At 41.0% G+C, this 19832-nt stretch overlaps 1 protein-coding gene across 5 annotated transcripts in view; it reads right to left on the minus strand.

Annotated features, from left to right (window-relative positions):
• cacnb1 (calcium channel, voltage-dependent, beta 1 subunit) overlaps window positions 1-19832 on the minus strand; it is a 40322-nt gene that overhangs the window by 3024 nt on the left and 17466 nt on the right. For 2 of the 5 annotated variants that reach the window (XM_042504311.1, XM_042504316.1), the window contains 12 exons: window positions 14325-14444; window positions 14012-14134; window positions 12862-12998; window positions 11434-11501; window positions 9188-9348; window positions 5174-5254; window positions 5031-5089; window positions 4834-4943; window positions 3496-3504; window positions 1982-2133; window positions 1497-1592; window positions 1207-1392 (listed from right to left, as the gene is read on the minus strand). In XM_042504311.1, coding sequence (XP_042360245.1) covers window positions 1207-1392; window positions 1497-1592; window positions 1982-2133; window positions 3496-3504; window positions 4834-4943; window positions 5031-5089; window positions 5174-5254; window positions 9188-9348; window positions 11434-11501; window positions 12862-12998; window positions 14012-14134; window positions 14325-14444 — 1302 coding nt within the window. Of the gene's footprint in view, window positions 1-1206; window positions 1393-1496; window positions 1593-1981; window positions 2134-3495; window positions 3505-4833; window positions 4944-5030; window positions 5090-5173; window positions 5255-8719; window positions 8749-9187; window positions 9349-11433; window positions 11502-12861; window positions 12999-14011; window positions 14135-14324; window positions 14445-19832 lie in introns of all 5 variants that reach the window. The other 3 variants (XM_042504313.1, XM_042504314.1, XM_042504312.1) reach the window with 3 other exon arrangements.

A 19832-nucleotide genomic window follows, 5' to 3' on the forward strand; every position in this document is an offset into this window, starting at 1 on the left:
CAGTAATTACTCAATTAGTTAAACTGATTAGTTGTACTAATTGATTGTTTTAGGATCAAGATACCTACCTGCAAACACACACAAGCAGTTACTCAACAAGCACACTGAATAGCTAACGTAACAACAGTGCCACCTTCTGGCTGTTTGACCTCATGGCAGAGAAAAGCAGATATATCAATACCACTATCAAATGATTACGTAATCATTTGAACTGCAGCACATGATGTTCACACTGAAAGCATTTGATGTGAATTAAGATTTGAAGTGCAGCTGGCTCTTATGTTTTTGGGGTTATTTGTGTTGTCTCTATAATGACAGCCTCAATAAAAATGGTAGAGGGAGATATAAAACATGTTTCCAGCCATTTGGTGCAAAACTGTTGCTCGGGTGCCATACTGTGACACACAAAAACATCTCTGACAGCATGCGACTCATCATAAGTAATGTGCGGCCAGTAGTGACTAAGGAATAGAGACACAGCTGATTAGTACTTTGCTGTTAGAATGGCTATAAAAAGATTAACATGGACAGATTGTTAGCAACAGCCTCCACCAAACTAAGCGTTTCTGTTTGAAGAGGTGGACATGACTTGCTGTTTTCAGGGGCGGTACCATGGCAACACGGAGGAGGACAGCAAACTGGATTCAGCCTCCCGAGAAGAAAAAGTGCAGGAGAAAGGAGGCCGCAGAGCTAAAGAGGGCAGGGTGGGGTGGGGGCAGCAGGTATCATTTTACTCTTGATTACAGCAAATGGAGGGGGCCCCAACAGCAGAGGTGTCTTATGGGTTACTCCTTAAGTCCAGAGTGGTTTGAGTTGAGCAGCTCTCACGGTTTAGAAAGTGCAGGGAAGTAAACGCTGACCTGCTAACATACAGACTACGTAATCTTTCGTGTGGGTGTTCTAACAGTTCGTGTGTGTGAATTATTTGGCTCATTTTTGTGTGTTTGTGTATCTGTGTTGTGTTTCTATATACAGCATAAACATGGTTTTAATGCACTTTTCCGTCAGGGTAAAGAGAGCAGGCCACTGGGCTGAGGTTGAGTTGCCGTAGTCCCCCCCCCCCCCCCCCCCACCCCCACCCGCACCCGCACCCGTCTCTGCTGGACTTCAGAGAGCATGTTCTTCCTCTTTCCCCTCATTGGCTACAGCACCGTCCAAGTCAGGCCACAGATCCATATTTCTGCGCAGGGAGGTGAGCACCTGTACCTGCAGGTTGGAGACGGGCTCAGGGGAGGCGGCCAGGGCTGCCGTAGCCATGGTGCGGTTCAGCAGAGGGTTTGGAGGGTTGCTGCTCGGGGGATGTGTCGCCTTCCAGTACGCCTCCAGATAGTCGGCCAGGTGCTCACAGGCGTCCTCCAGCTGGTTCTCATCCAGGATGATGTCAAACAGTTCCTGTACATGAATAAAATAATCAACTGTTGGTTTTACCAAACCTTTTTGTCTTGTTTTAACAGTTCTAGGGAACTTTTAGATCTGTTACTGTTAGCAAAACTCACAGGTGGACACTGGGCCAACTTGTCTGCTGCCACCATCTGCACATTTAGGTGTTTAGCCTGGGACTTCCCCCTGGACTTGATGAGCCTCTGGAGGACCTGCAGGGAGATCACAGCACTTAAATAACAAATCATTCAAATGCATAGTGTAGGTAAGGATTATTTGAGTTTTTTCCATGTTTTTGTGTAATATACTACCAAACAGATCAGAACAAGAGATGGTCAGGCACTCATAATAACATTTTGGGCCTGTCAGTGGCAAAAACAAGCACTTTTAATGGACAGAAATGATGCACAATTGCCTGTAAAGATTATATAGCAGCCTGTTCTGCCGCTGCAGCTCTCTCAATGCTGGACCAATTTCAAATATAGTTGTCTCCATTAATCACTTAGACACAAACACATTGGGGAAAAAAGGGTCAAGGCAGAAAAATACAGAATTTTCCCTTTAGGGATTATAATATAATATATATCATCTGCTGCCATACCTTGGGTGAGGCTATTTTGATATAGACAATAATGGGAGCCAGGGAGGTCTTAGCCAGCTGAGAGGGGTGGTTGATGGTGTCTGCATCCAGAGCGACCAGCTGGAGGGTGCGGGCCAGCTCAAAGATACGCTCAATCTCACTCTGCACCTCCGCTGAAGACCCAGAACACAGATATGACAAGTCAGAACAGCAAGGCAACAAAACAACTGTGTGAACTACTTTTCTCTTTGAGAAGATGCAGCGCTGTAGATCAGCCATAAGTACATGTTTGTAGTTTCTCATGCATGTTGAAGTTTTTGAAGAAAACACTTCCAAGCGTATGGATTAGATTGGATCACAGTTAAAAGTTCCATTTATGCACAGCTAAATGGAGCAGTGCAGCATCCTCATTCTGTTGCCACCTCCCAACATTCACAATTTCCTTACATGAATCTAATCTTTTTTATTTCAAAGGAAGGAGGCACTGAAGAATGAGATGCCTGTGGCACTTGTAATCACTAATAATAAGGACACAATTTCTCGCCATGTAAATAAAACGGAAAAAACACCCTAATCAAACAAATTATTAAGTGGAACATTAGTTGTTGTTAGCACTAATGGGCACAGCAGTAATTATTCTATCAGGTGAACTACTCAAGTCTGGACTGCTTGGGTGTTTTGTTTTCATTGTTCCTCAACAACAGCCTATAAGAGCTTGTTATTTAGCATTTCCAGCACACAGTCCCCCCAATTTTTTATCAGCTTCTTGACATGTAAAGAGAGAGATTAAAACCAAAAAACAGAATGTTCCTCGTCTGTCTGGTCAAACCTCAGCGCCTCCGAGGTGTGCGTGCTGCCAACCTGGCGGCAGACGGAGATAACGGGGGCAAGGCAATCTGCAGAGAGACAGGGCCTGCACACATTTCAGCAGCCTCGAGAGGGCTGAGGGATAGTGAATTAAAGCTGGAGGCAAAAACCCCCCCAAAAAAACCAGGACCTCCGCAGAGTGATGAGACATGAACTCTAACTCATATAAAGAAATGGGAGGAAAGGTTTCCATTAACCTCAACAAAGACTTGGACTTTTGCAAATTTGGATTTGACTGCAGAGAGAAGCTCGCTCCCCTGCCATGACTCGACAGAGTCCATGAAGCAAGGTCCTGCTTCTATGCAGACTATCCTTGAGTATGACTGCACACAGACAGTATATGGATAGGATTATATATGGAGGTCACAAAAGGCGTGAGAGCAATATGGAAAGTATCTGCTTCCATCTTTGCTCATTCTTGCTCACAGTTTAGAGCAGACACCAGCCGCCCTGCTGCCCTCCCACGGATTTCATCCCGCTTTGGTTTTGTAATCCTCTCCCTTTTTGTTAGAGACTACAGGCTGTCACACAGAAGTATGAGGAACAGAGAAACTGACAGGCAAGCAGACAGGCAGACAAACGATGTATGAGCAGATGATGAGAAGAAAAGGGGAGGGCGAAGAATTGAAAGACGCTACATTGTTTCGTTGCAAGGAGAGCATACGTACCCAGTACGTCTGAATCAAAATAGAGTGGAAGTAGAAGATGGGGGGCAGGAGAGGAGGGAAGATGGGTAGGTGAAGGGCAGAAAAGACAGGATGAAGAAAGAGAGAGGAGGCCAGATCAGACTCAGGCAGTCAGAGCAGGTAAATAAGGGAAAGAACATGATGTACAACGGTACCTCAACAATCTGCCCACCTTTACAGTCTGTAACATCAAACTACAGAATGTATTCACTAAATACACTTTCTGCAATCCTGCAGAAATCCAGACAGCTCTCAGATTCATTACAGTTCATTTGTAAAGTTAAATCATATGTTATCACAAAGATTTTAGCTGAGCCGGTCTAAATTACATTTATTATTTATAATATTTATATATCTGTGTAGATTTTTGTCATTATCTAACTCCTGCAGCATCGTGACGACTGCCCACCTGCAGTTTTACAGTTTTTAATGTTAATGTTTTTAATTTTAAGCTGCAATACAGAGATGGTTATGCAAGTGACAAGTAACTCTGAAGTCTTTGCATTCATGTCCAGACTTAAGTCCCAAGTCAAGACTAACAAGTCCTAAGTCAAGTCCTAAACTTTGAGTTTTGAGTCCTAATTATGCGCTCTTACCCAAATGTAATTTTAACAACAGAGTTATAACATATCAAATTTAAAAAAACATCATGACTGCTTTTTAAAATTTGTGTTAATTTGTTCAATACAGTTTGTTAAAACAGGTGTGACTGAACTTAATCTTTAAAAAGTAATGCTGCTGACATGTACTTTAATAGCAAATAGCACTATGAATCAGCATACTTTGTTGTATAATGTAGATGTAAATGTTGTAAAATAGTAGATATGTGTCTCTGATGTCAGACATGATGTCTCTGACCTCACCATACTTTTTAATGTTTGGGCTTATGAAAAGGTACCAAGTATTACAAGTCAAAAGGCTTAAGTCCAAGTGAAGTCAAAATCATTGGTGTTACAAGTCCAAGTTAGGTTGCAAATCTTGTCAAGCTGACTAAAGTCATCAAAGCTGCGATTAGAGTCTGACTCATGTCCGAGTCATTAGACTCGAGTCCACACCTCATCCTCAAAAACAGAATGAAACCTGTTCTCTATTTATCTGAGAAGAAATCTATCAATCCAACAAGAAATAAACACACTTAAAGCAAAAAAGATATGAAACACAGATAGTGAAACGTATTTAAATGAATGTTGGGCAACATGACGTGATAAACAGAAATGATCTCCACTGCAATATTGTTCTCATACTGAATTATCTGTCTAAATGGCAGTTTTTTTCTGGTTGTGGTTTGTGCACATCTGTTGTGGCTGTATGTCGTCTCACCCAGGCTGGAGCGGGTACTGGAGCGCTCGATGATGGTGTGTTTGCTGGGGTTGTTGAGGACTGAACGTTTGGCCAGGGAGATGTCCGCTGTCACTCGTGTGATGGATATCCTGAAATGGATACGCAGTACAGCAGTCGTCACCGGGCTACAGAGCAGTTAAAGCAGAGTCTACAGTATGTGATGACATCATTCTCACCTGCCCTCAAACTTGTGTTTCAGAAAATCGAAGAGCGCTTTCTGCATCATGTCTGTCACCTAAAGACGAAACATCAGGCGTAAGACAAGAACTGTTGGAGTTAAAATTAGTTTTGAAATACGCACATGAATATTCCTTCTCACCTCATATCCCTTGAGCGATGGCCCGACTAGGATGATGGGTCTCATGGAGGGAACCACGTCATAGGGGGGGACATGCTCCATCTGAGCCAGGAGAAGACCAACAGTGGGGTGAGGGAGGTTATCATGTCACGTCTGCACGCACACTCAAAGCACACAGCTCACAAAGATGTACAGCCACACATAAATCAACATTAACTCAACACAAAAGCCCTCTCTCCCTCTATGCAAGCCGTCACATTGATGGATGGCGAGGTTCGGACGCCAGAGTCCATTCGGTTTATTGACTGCCAATGAATGTTCAGAGGCAGCGATCAACTTCTCGCTGAAAGCACTCACTTCTATGTCTCCGTCTGCAGTCTCCCATAATTAAAGTGTCCATAATTAAACCAGACGCTGTGGTGTCAGGAGAGCTCTCGTGACTGAGCTGCTGCTCTAACACTGGCATCATGCTTCACACGTCTCTCTTTTTGTTATGCATCAGCACTTGTCGAGTTATTTCTGCCAGCAATTGCTGAATTGTTATTTTTATGGTAGGAATTCGCTTTCTTTGAGCTTAAACTTTTTTTTGTTGTTCTAATAAATTCCTCAATCCCGAATGATTATATTTAGGTCGGAAAACTAATATAAATACAGTTTATATATTTTTCTTTCTTTGGTGAGTGTTTGCCCAGAATGTCTATAAGTATCAGACACCTACATTTAATGCTTTCTAAGTTTTTGGAGAAATCATATTTTTTCTAAATCAAGTGTTGCAGATAAATATAAAAGTAACTAGTATATATGAAGTCCTGCGTGGAGGTAGGTTTTATGCAGGAGTATGGTTAATAGGGTTAGGTTGATCTGCATTTTGCCTTTTTATTAATTGACAATTGAGTTTTTTGGAATCTATAATCTTAAATAAAATGAATAAAAAAATGTCATGTTCGGTTCAGTGATTGGATTTTAAAGATTTGTCACATCATACATGCGCATTTTCATGCAGAAGTACCTGACTGATTTTGACAAAAATAAATATGGAAAAATGAAATAAGCTAAACGGTTTGTGACTACACAAATTTAAGACTATTTAATGACCTTTAAGGCCTAATATTTATAAAGTTTAATTTAAGACATTTTAAGAGTTTTTAAGGACACCACCTTGCCCTCCAATATTAAACATCTAAAATCAGATTTTGATTTTTGGTTGTTAACAATACTTATTTTCTTAATCCTATTATGAGTTATTTTCAATAATCAAAATAAACATACATTAGAATACAAAGCGCCCTATGCACACTGTAGTCTGTGGCTTTCATGATGCCATTTACACACAAAAAAAGAGAAACCTAAAACCGTCACAGTGACTTATATACAACACCCACACACAAACACGATCCATATTGCAGCGCATGAACTTGAGGCTTATTTGTACATTATGAATCACAAAAGGAATGATTCATCTATAAGGACTCCATAAGCATTTTTCTTATTTAGAAACAGTCGCTTTTTCAATGAGAATGGGGTGAAAGCAGTCACATGTCCTATATACTTTCCGAACCCTGAAATTGGATGTGTTTTTTCCTTTCAGATCTGTATTCAGAGCACGCCCCCTCCTGCGTGTGCAGCTCTTCAGGCAGGCGATACTGTTGGAGAGCCTCGCTCCACTACATTACATTACATAAAGCAGACCAACGGAAGCTCATTTCACCTCATTTGTATTCACCGCAGCTAAAAATACATATTTTAAAAGTTTCCTAATGGCTCTTGTCTCTAAAGGGGCAGAGCTGGAGCACTGAACATAACAATAGTGCTCGTGGGTTTTGAATAACATGAGCGCAGTGCAAAATCCAGAACGGTGAGTAACATAATATACATACATAATATAGATCTGGATGATAATACGGTTTATTGTCTTTTAGTTCAACAATATCCTTCCAAAATACTGATGTTTTGATATTGTTGCTAACAGTTGCCGTGTTTACAACAAATAGCAGTTGTATTTCCCAAAAATAAGCTCAGACACTTGAAACATTTTTTTTGCATTATAGAATTTCCCTCCAGGTAGCCATAAATATTGATTAAATGATATTAAGCGTCTCTCTCTTTCTCACTGTTAACGTTCCCATCAGTAATTCTGCTGTTCTCTGATTTTATCCAAGAAAAGTTGTTGTTTTCACGTTTAACCTTTTTCGATTATCTTTTTAATGGAAATTTTTAAATTTTATGCACTAAATGTCAATCTTTCCCTGTGTTTTGGAAAGTGGTATTGAATACTGATGTTTTTCAAGGTATTGTTTTAAAGTTATGAATCTCAGAATTGTGACATTAATACTGTTGACACATCAGTATTTAAATAATGCTGTGAACATTTCAAACATTACATTACATTACAATCATATTGTTGTAAAATGATAGTCCACATTTGTCCTGCTTACATTAACCCTTTAAAAATGGACATCCTGCGGACGGAGATCACTGTTTTTATGATCCTGTGTAAATAGATCTAAAATTAGAACCATCGCAACCAGAGCATTCAAGCATCAGTCCTGCGTGTCAGCAGGTTGTATACTCTTGATGATGTCATTGCGCTATGTTACGCAGGGTAAAAAAAACATTTGATAATGCACAGCGGCGTCAGAGGAATAAATGATGAATGCCTGCTCATAAAAATGAGCATATCTCAGAAACTAATTAAACTTCGGAATTCATCTCATGATTTTTATTTTGGAACAATATGTTTTGTGCTTTTATCTTGAAAAATCTGTTATATGTCATATCTATCTTTTAATGGCAAAACGTTCATACTTTTATCAATTATTGTGATTTATTGACTGACATAAGCTTTAAGATCAAGTTGTACAGATTTTAGGTGTAAGAAGCATTGAAAGATACTTCAAGAAATGACATCACAATAAGCAAAAATACCAATGCTGACACTAGCAGAGTTTGAGTTCAACACGGAGCTACTGTAAGGGTTAAATGAAATATCCTAAATACATTTAAAATACTTTGTAAATGTTTGTCTCATTCCATGTTAACACTGAAAACATTTGTCTTAGTAATGAGATGAACACAAAGTTGTCATTACGAAAACATAAGGGACATATTTTAAATAACTTTTCATTTCAATAACGACATAAAGCTGTGATAACGACTGGAATCTAAACGTTATACATTCCTCTCACTCCTTCACTTCAAATTTGTGCTGAAAAGCATAAAAACAGCTGATTGTGGGCTTCTGACACTCAAATCAGCCGTCATAAATGGAAATGAAAGCACGTCAGGACGTATTACTGTTACACTGCGACTAACAGGGTCTGGGATGGATCTGCACCTGCATCTGCACACTGGCAGCTGTGATACAAGCTCTGGGGAAATGACAGAGGCGTCACCGTGATTTATAAACGATCCTGTGAAATTTTTTTTTTTTTAATATGTCCGTGGCTAGAGAATATTCTGCGGACTGCTTTCTTACCACCACAAGAAGGAAAAATCGAGACAAACAAGAGGATGAGAGTTAAGGAGTTGAAGTGTTAGAGGTTAGTCGTGAGAACGAACCACACTCACCGACTTCTGTTTCTGTTTAGCTGGGCCGCCTACAGTATCATTCCGCACAAAAGCAGGAAGAGACAAAAAAAAAAGCACAAAACACAAGAGAACACTTAGTTATTGACAGGTTAGGATTAGTGGGGAGAGGAGCTGTTTATTGATTAAAACAGATGCTGACTGCCTCCGCTGTGGCTTCATTTTAAAATAGATTCAGACTGATATGCAGCAGCAGCCATTTCAGAGTGTTTCAGTTAGTTCAACGCCTCTCCCAGCTGACAAGCACAGAAACAAACATCCAAACATATCGCAGCGTAACCGTTGTGACCGGAGCCTGAGGGGCCAAACAGTGTTAGAGCCAGGAGCTACAGGAGTGGCAGGGACAGTTATGAGCAGTTAGTGAGACGAGGAGGAGAGATTAGACCTGGGGACAAATGCAGGAGGAAGGCTGGCGAGGTAAGCGAGGTGTCCTGGGGCCCCTAATGTTACCTTCTTAAAGAAGGGCAGTCGGTGTGCGTTGGCCTGAGGGGATGTTACGCTGCCTGACATGGCCTTGGGGGAACGAGGGTCACCCTGGGACTCAGGGGGCTCCTCGGCATCCAGGTCGAGGGTGTCAACGTCAAAGGACACAGTGGACACGTCCACGTGGGCTGATGTAGGGGTGAAGGGTAGGTGGGTGGTGCAGAGAGAGGGACAAGACGAAAAGAGACAAGGAAGATAGAGGGAAGATAAGGCAAAGTAAAAGAGGACAAGAGAAAATAATAAAAGGAAAAGGAAAAGGGGGAAATAGAAGTAAGAATGTGAGATGCATCCAGAAAGAGGCATGGAGATGGAATATACTGAGATCAGAGAAGGTGACATAGTATGATTTAAACTGGAAATAACATTGACAAGAGTGTACAAAAGAAACTAGCAGATTATCATGAAGCAAGGCACAGATGTGGAGTATAGTAACATGAGCAGAGAGTGGATTCAGTGTGACGAGAAGGCAACAAAACTTGAAGTGTAGATGTGTAGAAGAAGGTCTGCAGAGGAAATTGGAGGAAAGAAGCAGAAAGGGAAGAAGGGCTCGAGTTGGGAGGGAAGCTGGGGGTTGGAATTAAGTGTGTTGGGATTATTGCTGGTGACACAGGTGTGGCTGGTGAGGGGGTGAGGGGAGGGGACACGGCTGGCGGCAAGGCAAGGTGTGTTGTTTTAAAGGACTTTTTTTCTTTTTCGTGAACAGAGTTGAGAGATGAGAAGATTGATATCAGCGTCATACCTGTCCATCACCTCTTTCTTTTACTGATTTCAGATGCCTTTTACAAGTATTATACCTTTGAGCCCTGAGCAAGTTGGATCGATTTATTTTGGAAACATGGGGAAAAGGCAGTGAGTAACTTGAAAAGGAATGACCCGTCATTCTTTATTTTTGAAAAAGTTACGGAAAATGTCTAAAACTAAACTAAACTGAGCATTTTTTTTCCAGGTCCTTGTTGCTTTTCTTTTTACTTTTACATTTTTGTGTCTTTGCTTGTTTGATTTTGTTGGGGGGTGGCTTTATTTCAGTTTTTCAAAGGAATAAAGCCAATTTGCCCAGGTTTCAAAGTGTTAACTATGAAGCTACAGCCATAAATTGGCCTATACAGTGACAGCCCCACGTCATTCAGATCCTTGTATCATTATATCACCAGACAAGAGTCGGTCAAAGTGTGTGTGTTACTCTGAAGCATCAACATAGTTGATGTCTCATCCTGCAGACAAGCAGGAGCCTCTCAACATAAAACATGATAAGTGCGATGAGCACTGAAAGTTCTCAGGCCAACTACAACAATGCACAAATTAATCATCCTTATGTCACACATTTGTTTTATCACTTGAATTTCCTTCACATTGGTTAGCTCCGCACAAAGGCTGGAAAACAGTGGAAAACAACTGACTGTCAGTTGTTTTCTGACTGTAAGAAAATCTGCCCACCAGCACCTCTAAAGCTCACTAATTAACACATTGTATTTCACCTGTTTCATCGTACAAGTATAAACACACACACACACACACACACACTGGTTAAACTCGTTAATTATTGAGCTGTAGGGGTGCTGGTAGATGAATTTTGTTACCTTTGGACAAAGCCATGTGTTTCAGTCTTTGTGCTAAGCTACTGAAGCTAAAAGACAGACACGAATTGTATCAATCTTCTCATTTAACCCTCTCGCCAGGAGGTGAGTGAGCGGATTTCCCAAAATGTCAAAGTCAGATCAGCCACTGAGGATGCATTGGATGTCTTCGACAGTTTCTATTACACAGGTTTTGAGTTCAGCTCAGTGGTTCTATCTGATTATCAAAAAGCCTTGAAGTCAGTCAGAGTATTTTCCCCATGTTTGCACTTCCATCTCTGCCGCTGTCTCTCTGGATATCGAGCAGCAGTTCTGTGTCGTCCCGGTGATGCACACACACAAGCCAGACATACTCATCGAGTTTAATGAGTGCGGTCCATTCTCAGCTCTATTTCAGGCCCGTCCTGTGTGCTAATGACAGACCTCCTAAGACCTCTCTCACTTCACACAGCAATCCACTGAGACGTGCCGTGATTCATCATCATGCCTGACTAACAAGCCAATTAAAATCTTCATCTAAATATCAGGCGCCTGTCTCATCTCGCTCGCTCGCTCTCTGTCAGGATCACACACACTCCCACGCTAACACGCATAATGACCCTGTTTCGCCAGTTGGTAGGGAGACCCGCTTGACCTCACCTGTGCCTGGTGGGGTGGGCCTGCGGGTTCCCGTGGCAACGTCCAGACTGGAGCTTCCTCCAGATTTACTGTAATGGGAAAAACAGGCATAAATGATTGTGTGGTGAAAGACAATTACAGAATACATAGTGCTCATCATCTTTTTTTTTTTTTTTACAGATTTGCAACCCCACCCCATCTTCCCCCAAAAAGTTCCTGTTATTGTTTAAAGTAATTTTACTTTAATTTTACTATCTTATGCCAAGCAAACACTCGTTAGGTTTCCTCTTGCAAGAGGACACAAATATCATAGTTGAGAGTAAACAAGGTGCTGTAGTGACCGTATGCTAATAAAAAGTAAGAGAGAAACTTGGAAATAGTGTCAATTACCTTCTAATTATGTGCAGAATTTAATCTAAGAAATTAAGAAAATAATTTGAAAAAATAATAAGAAATAAAAAAAGATGATTTTAAATGATTGCATATTAAAATACAATCATCCTGATTACTGTTGAAGTGTTCCTACAGCTAAAGGCAAGTTCAATTTAGGACTTTTTCATTTTTTTAACTTGCCATTTGGAATAAAATTTAAGACCAACTTGGAAGTAAATCAAAACTGAAGGAAAAAAGCATGAACCATCACCAGTTAGGTTATCGTATGTTGGTTGGTCAATTTTCTTGACAATTTTTTTGTTTCTCACTCTGTGTGATTTTTTTTTTTTTTTTAAATTTTGCATGACATACACTGAGTCCTGTACGTATCGGCTAGTACAGATATCAGCCATGTGCAAAATCTCAGTTAAATAGCCATTTTTAGGTGAATATGCACTTCCCCATGTCATCCAGGGTTCAGTGTCAGCTGGCTAGCAGCAGTCCCGCTCTGCACATCCTAGCCACAAAATGTGAGTGTTGTCGGTTCTGTTATCCTGACTTAGCTGTAATGCAAATGGCAATTATTCATTCATATTTTTTATGATGTTACCATCAATTTTGAGATTTTACAATGCAATGTCAGAGAAAAAAGGATTTAAAAAATCCTACATCCCATGTCTTTGCATTTTTAACTTTTATAAAGACTGATTTAAGACATTTTAATACCCATTAAGGCCTTATTTTTATAATAATGATTTCAATGCCTTTCAAAACTTTTTAAGGATCTGCGGGAACCCTGTGCAGTATTGATTTTTAAATACAGTTTTGAGTAGCTGGAATAAACTATTACATTCCTGGATAGAAAAAGAATAAATAAAGCAAAGACTAGAGAGACCTATATATACATACTGTTGTTGCACTGTAGAGAAATACAGTGACTCACTTGTGAGTGCTTTTGTCTATTTAAGGAAGTTTTTACATTGCTTGGTTGAGTGATTCATGTTTGACCTGTTTTACAAAGCGGGGTTGTCGTTTATGATGCTGATACTGTGGAAGCTAAGGAATTTTCGTGATTACCTGGAGCTGAGCCGGTTTTGTCTCATCCTCTGCTCCTGCAGCAGACGGGTGTTCTCCAGTTTGACTGGGCTGGGGATGAAGCCCACCTCACAGCCCTCCTTCACCAGACGTCCGATCCACCAGTCGTTATTATATTTCTGCACACAGACAGGCATCAGTAACCAATAATAAATCAGCATTTACATTAGTGTGTTGATTAAAGAAATAGCCTCATTAAACAACATACATGAATGCAAAGAAAATCGCTTTTTATATCCAGACAATAGTTCCTAATACTATGTAAGGGCACAGGCCCAGGGGTCCAAAGTGACAGGTGACATTCACCTACTAAATCACTCAGACTCAGAATGACTACAAAGAGACACAGAATGACCGCAAAGACATGCAAAAGAAGTGCAAAGAGACACAAAATAACTTAAAAAAAAAGAAAAGAGAAAGAAAAAACGCAGGACAACCAAAAAACACACAAAATTATCTCAAAGCGACGAAAATGACTACAAACAGATGAAAAACTATGACAAGGAGACACAAAATTATCACAGAGACACAAAATGACAGTAAGATGCGAAACTACAAAAAGACAAAACCACCACAATATCTGTTTGCCTTGCTTCTATGCAAGAGAAGTGGTGGGGCCTTTTGGATATCTGTACTCAGGGGCCGTCTTTTTCATAATCCGGCCATGTCTAAGTGACCGACATATATAAAAATAAATGTATACAGTATATATAAACAGAAAGTTACAGCACTACTTTTATTAATTTACTTTTTTTCCCCTTACTCCACCAAAGTTGGATCACTCAGTTCTCCTTGCACTGCAGCTCTTGTTGGTGCTAACTCCCACTCGTGGCCTGAGTAGGCCAGGCAGAAGGAGAGAGTGCAGTGAGTTGCAATAAAACATGATCCCACTATCAGTGCCAATTATTTGAATCTCCAAATAACTAATGTTTCTAGTTTTCCTACACTATCTACAAGCCTCAGTCAATTTGCTATCTTATTCTATTTTGGCTTGAATAGTATTGTTAAATGTGTAATTTAAATTACAAAAAGTACTCTGTAGATCTCTGTGTAAAGATATAATTGCAATTGAAATTGTGCCTGTATTTTTAATTGTGTATGGACAAAAGCTCGATGTCTGGGAAACTCGTACCTCTTTAATGTGCAAGAAGTCTTTGGCTTCGAAGGATATGGCCATGCCCTGCACAGGAACGTCATCACTGGGGCCAGGGTTGTAACCCACATTTGTCCTCACGGCAAACGCCACGGGTTTGGTCTTGGAGCAGTGGTAGAATAAATAGATATTAGTATACAGACGGCATTTCAATTAAACCACCTTACACCGAGTTCAGCGTCCCCTTGACACTGATGCAGAGGTTCACCCATGTCAAAACAAAATTATGCAAGGATGACTATGAAACTAAAGCTGTGCATCACAAATGGGGATAAAACAGCTGATCTCTGACCTTTGCTTTCTCGAGCGTGGCGAGGGCCTGTCTGTCTGCCTCCTTCCTCAGAGCCTCAGGGTCCTCCTCCAGGGACACATCTGAGTCCGACGGCCGGCTGGTGTAGGAGTCTGCAGAGCCCTGAAATGCATGATGAGTTTATATGAAGGTGAGAAAACGACAATATGCTCATTAATCAACCTTTGGGGGGAGCACAAACGGGAGCGATGAAACAGGATCATTGTGCAGGATGAAGCGATGTCTGCATATATGTCTGAATGCTGTTTGTTCATTTTATGCATTTTTCTGATGTTTTCTTTTTCCATTTCTCTTGTTTCAAATTCTCATCGAGAAGCTACTTAAGCACAAAAGGGGCCTTGGCCTTCGTATTGCATTATAGCTGACTGTGTAATTTAAGGTGGAGAGGACGCAGAACAACAGACCAGCACTTCCTGACTGCAGTGAGGCTGAGGTGTTACGCCTTTTTGCACAGGTACAACAGATTCAGCGTGTGGGTGTGTCAAGTGGAGACAGAAAAGAGGTAGAGAGGAAAAAATGGCCTGAGGACTGTTTATAATATTAGGGGAGGATATAAATTTCTCATGAAGTGGCTACAGTTTCCAACACATCCACCACTCATGCACAGTAACTTGACCCTCTCTTGCTGACCCTCATCCAGACACCCATACCACAATAAAAACCCGAGCCTCCTGTAAGCCTGCGGCGCCGGCCCACTGTACTGTTCAGCAGAGCAGTGCAGAGAGGGAGGCAGCCTGAACTTATGAAGTGTTTGAGTGTTCAACTTATATAACAATCCCACTTATTCTCTTCTTACTATTTTTTTTTTTTTTTTTTTTTTTTTTTTTGCAGCTGACAGGCTGCCTGGCGCTTTGTAGGAGGTGCTGACAAGAATGCGGACAGCTGAATGTGCCAGGCAGAAGAAGTGAGTCACTAGGTGTGGGCTTTTTAAAATAGAGGTGAGAATGCGCAAAGATGACATGCAACATATGTAATGATGAAGAAAAATTCCTGGCACATGTGTAGTCAGACAACACAAAGAGCGCACTCAGAGAGTACAACAAATATCTCTAGACTGGGGCTGCATATTGTTTGACATACCTGAGCTCAGGTGCTGACACCAAGACCATACATTTCTTAATACCTAAGTTTGGAAATAAATTAATTTAAACACAATTTAATTCTTTCTATTTCATGTCACAAAATACACCAAACTGCTCAGTTTATCTGCAGTAAATATTAAAGAAGTTGGATAAGACATTCAGAACTTTAATAGTCACACACTCTCTCTGTATGTTGTAATCCAAACTTCTCTGTTCTTTATTGTAGTAGATGGTCCAGCAGCGTGTGCACGTTAGTCCCTGTTACACCACCTCGCCGTTCTGTATAAAAGTACAATCATGGAATGGGGTGACAGAGTTGTCTTGTCTTTGACCCGGCAAGGGAGGTAATAACAGAGCTGAGACAGTATTTATGTAAAAGGGACAGGTGGCAGAATGGAATTAGAGCCGCGACTGGTGTGACGTTTTGACAGCGTTTTATGTATGTGACCTGTCATGGAGGATTTAAAAAGCAGCTAGTAGCATTTAGGGGCTAACTCAAAGAAAAAGAAGAATGGCCAGAAATGTCTCCACATTGGGAAAACAATGAGAAACGGGAGTGAAGGGGCGATGAAGAGATCAGTCGCCATATTAACATAGTCAATAAATGTTTGTTATTGCCGTGTATTCCGTTGTTATTGTTTAGAAAGTACTGTCGACACGTATGTTATATGTTGCAGTACAGGCAGTTGCTGTGGTGTTACATGTCATGCCTGGCATGTCTGTTTTATTTCTGGGATGCTGGCATGCTATCAAAAAACACACACTGGAGCAGCATGATGCTGCTGTTGTTTGATTCTGGGTAAAAAAAGCAAAGGCATCGTAGAGAAGGGACTTATTTGTGGCCCTATAGTGCAATCTCTGTGTAAAAAGAGCTTGTGTGTGTGTGTGTGTGTGTGTGTGTGTGTGTGTGTGTGTGTGTGTGTTTTAAAAACACAGTTTGTCAGCGTTTTCAGGAGCACTGGTGCTAGTTTAAAAAAAAAAAAAAAATGCTGATAACAGCGTCACAGCCCACAACTTGTTGCAGAGGCGTAATGCTCACCCTCTTATTCCTCCTCCAGGTTATAATTGTTAGCTTTGTCAGCACTGTTAGCACTGTTAGCACTGCTTGTGCATTTAGCACTGTTAGCTGAGTCACTTCAGCAACCTCCATGTTGAGAGCCGTGTGCAGACAACCTCTAAACCATGCTCTGAATCTTGCACAGCTCCTTTAAATACAATCTAAAGTTAGAAAAACATTTATGATTTAAGATAAAAAAATATCTGATGAAAGGATAAGAAAACATACCAAGCATTTGATACAATAATAAATCATCAAAGAACTCTTCTAAGAACTGAGATATGACACCCAGCTCTACTCTTCACTCTTGGCTGCCAACTTACTGTCGTTTAAATTGTTTTGTGCTCTAATGTTTCTTATTTTAAAGATGAAAAGAAATGTGAGACGTCCTGAAGGCCTTGTGGTTAAGATGCATACCATACAACGGCAACATCCCGGGTTCGCTTTGGGCCGGGGACCTTTGTTGCAGGTCATACGCAACTCTCACCTCCAACTTTTCTGTCTATCTTTCGACAGCCAGTAGAAGTGAAAAGAAATGATGAAATGATGTTCTTTAAAAAAGAAATCATTGGGAGAGTCCTTGGTGGCATTCCCCTGGTGAAACATTTCAAACTTAGTGAACCTGAAGGTCTAAATATACCCAGAGAGAAAAAATTGTCATATATGGAAGAGTGAAGCATCCGTGCGGTGTGTCAGCGGGTCTGCACGTGCGTTTATGTGTGATTAATGTTCCTCTACACAAATGATTACCCTGCATGCACCGCCGTATGATTTCAAATGAAACAACAGACATAAATGTTGATTCTAGCTCTGCCACCTGTCGTACCAAGGCGCTCTGTGACTTGGCAATGGCACACTAAATGTAGACACTCCCTGTTGCCAAGGTGATGGCTGGCTACTCTTCGCGTCCTCGGGCATTCACAAACCCATCCGCACTTCCTATTTCTGTTACTCAAACACAAACGCTTGTCCACATCCCCACTCAGGTAGGAGGAATGATCCTGTGAGTGGCATGCAGCATCTAATGAGGACAATAAGAGCCGCCCCCACTTACCAGCTGTGAGTCATCTTCTAAACCATACAAGTGCATCCCAGCATGGAGCACCGACTAAGTGGAGGTTAACAAACCTTGATGGGGAACCCACGGGAATGTTTTTAGAGAGAAAAAAAAGCCCAAATGACGTCTGTAACAACCTGGGACCCACCGGCTCACTACAACAGGTCGGTGATGCAGCAAAATGTAGAGCGAGAAAGAGTGGGAGGGATTACTCTTTGTGTATATGTGTGTGTAAGTGTGCGGATAAATGCTTGTGTTTGTGAGTCACTCGTCCTGCTGATGCACGTCATACAACCAGAGAAAAAGAAAGACAATCAGGGAAAGAAGAAGAAGAGGTATTGACGGATTTATGAGGACTGACACAAAAGTCAATATTTGATATAAAAACAGGTGAACAAGAGGGGAGAAAAATAGGAGCTGATCAATAACCTCTCTGCACCCTTTAACTCCTGACACACTGTCAAAATGTGTTGATAGACTCCTTTTCCCCCGCTTCCCTTTCTTCTTTTTCTTCTTCTTCTCCTTCTTCTTCTTCTCTCATGTCATTGGGTTGGGTCTCTAATTTAGCTGCTTGCTTCACTTCACATACAGCTCCCGTTCAAAATAGCTACAAGCCACCTGATGGCGGAGCTGCTTTCCTATTGGCAGTGCCAGACTAGAGACCCCAGCAGTATCATAGTAACCATCTCTGCAGTGTATTACAGAGAGCTGCATCAGGAAGGAGATAGAAAGAAGATATAGGGATCAATAGTAAATAATAAATACCCTGAAGGGAAATCAGCAGCGGGGAAATTGCATAAAAGCTTTTCAACAGGTGATCGATGAAGCATTTTCTCACGCTGTGTGAGGCCACAGCATGGTCAACCGCCTGGAGGATAACACAGCAATAACTACATCAAACAAAACATTATGGCCTTCAGGGCAGTTTTTTAAAGGGAAATATCAATGTTTTTACTAACAAGACAACAAAACTGAAAGTTTTCTACGTCTAGTTGGTAGAATCCATTTTTTTTTTCACAGACCACAAAAGGTTAAAAAAGGGAGAAACACAAGAAAGGTGGAAGATGTGAGGCTCTGTAATTATCTCGAAATTTATCTGACTGTGTTTCTTCTCCATTTTCTGCACAGTGGCTGCCACTGTGATGAATTTACACCTCCTTAGCATTGATATTGAGTAAATGGAGGGGAAAAAAGAGAGCGACCGAGTGGAGGGGGGTAATGGAATAAGGAGAGAGGGAGTGAGGGAGTGAGGGAGGGTGGGCCCGCAAAAGACGAGTGCTTTGAATAATTAGGGTTGAAAAGAGTCACCCTGCAGCAGGGGGAAATGAGTTAACATTGTTTCTTTTGATGCAACGGTACATTTGTAAATGGTTTTGAGAAAAGAGGGACATTGGGGGAAAAAAAGGAGTTGGATGGAGTGAAGAGGAAATGCTTTTGGGATATACATACAGATAAAATGATTATGAAAATACAGAACCAGTATAGGAATTGAACTGGTTTTCCCCTCTTTAAGTTTTTATAAAAACACAGGAACTAATCCCTGCTGTTTCCTCTTTCTTCTTATGTCAGATAAGAGGTCAATGATTTTAATCTGCTGCCGCCATAAACAAAAGGAACATTGCAGCAGCTGTTGTCACAATGTATGACTAAGGAGTGATTACCATCAAAGAGCTAACACATACTGCGAACCCCTGCCCTGATAATTAAACAGATAGACATATATTCATACTTATCAGCTCAGATCACAAGGAGAAAAAACAGAGGAAAAGCGAGAAATAATAAATATAATTTTCCTATTTGCTTTATCTCTGAGTCTCCTCAAGCCCCTGTCGACAAACATTTCAGAGAAGAAGAACACAACATCTCAGACAGCTGAGAGACAACCAGAATGCATTATCAGTCGAGCTTCAGTGTGCATTCACATCACATCCAGAGTGAGATTAGCTCAGTGAAGACAAGTACAGGAAACGATAACTAGAATCAAAAAAAGGGGAACTATGTCTCACAAAACAGGCAGATGAACAAACTGAGGAATCATAAAGGACAGATTTCCTGTCAGACACTCTGACTGGCTGTAAATGGCCATATTCCCCTTTTCTTGTCAAATTAGCGTCATGGCAACCAGTTGGACAGTGTGGAGATGACTGAAAACATGAGTCATGGGGCTGAACGCACCAGAAATCCCCATTTCCACTAACAAGCAAAAGAGGGACTCTGATAACAAGTTGCTCCTCAGGGATTAAAAAAGAAAAATCAAATAAATTTAAAATATAATTCAGTATTGAAATAAGGCT

Source organism: Plectropomus leopardus, chromosome 17, assembly GCF_008729295.1.
Source record: "Plectropomus leopardus isolate mb chromosome 17, YSFRI_Pleo_2.0, whole genome shotgun sequence".
NCBI classification, from domain to species: domain Eukaryota; kingdom Metazoa; phylum Chordata; class Actinopteri; order Perciformes; family Serranidae; genus Plectropomus; species Plectropomus leopardus.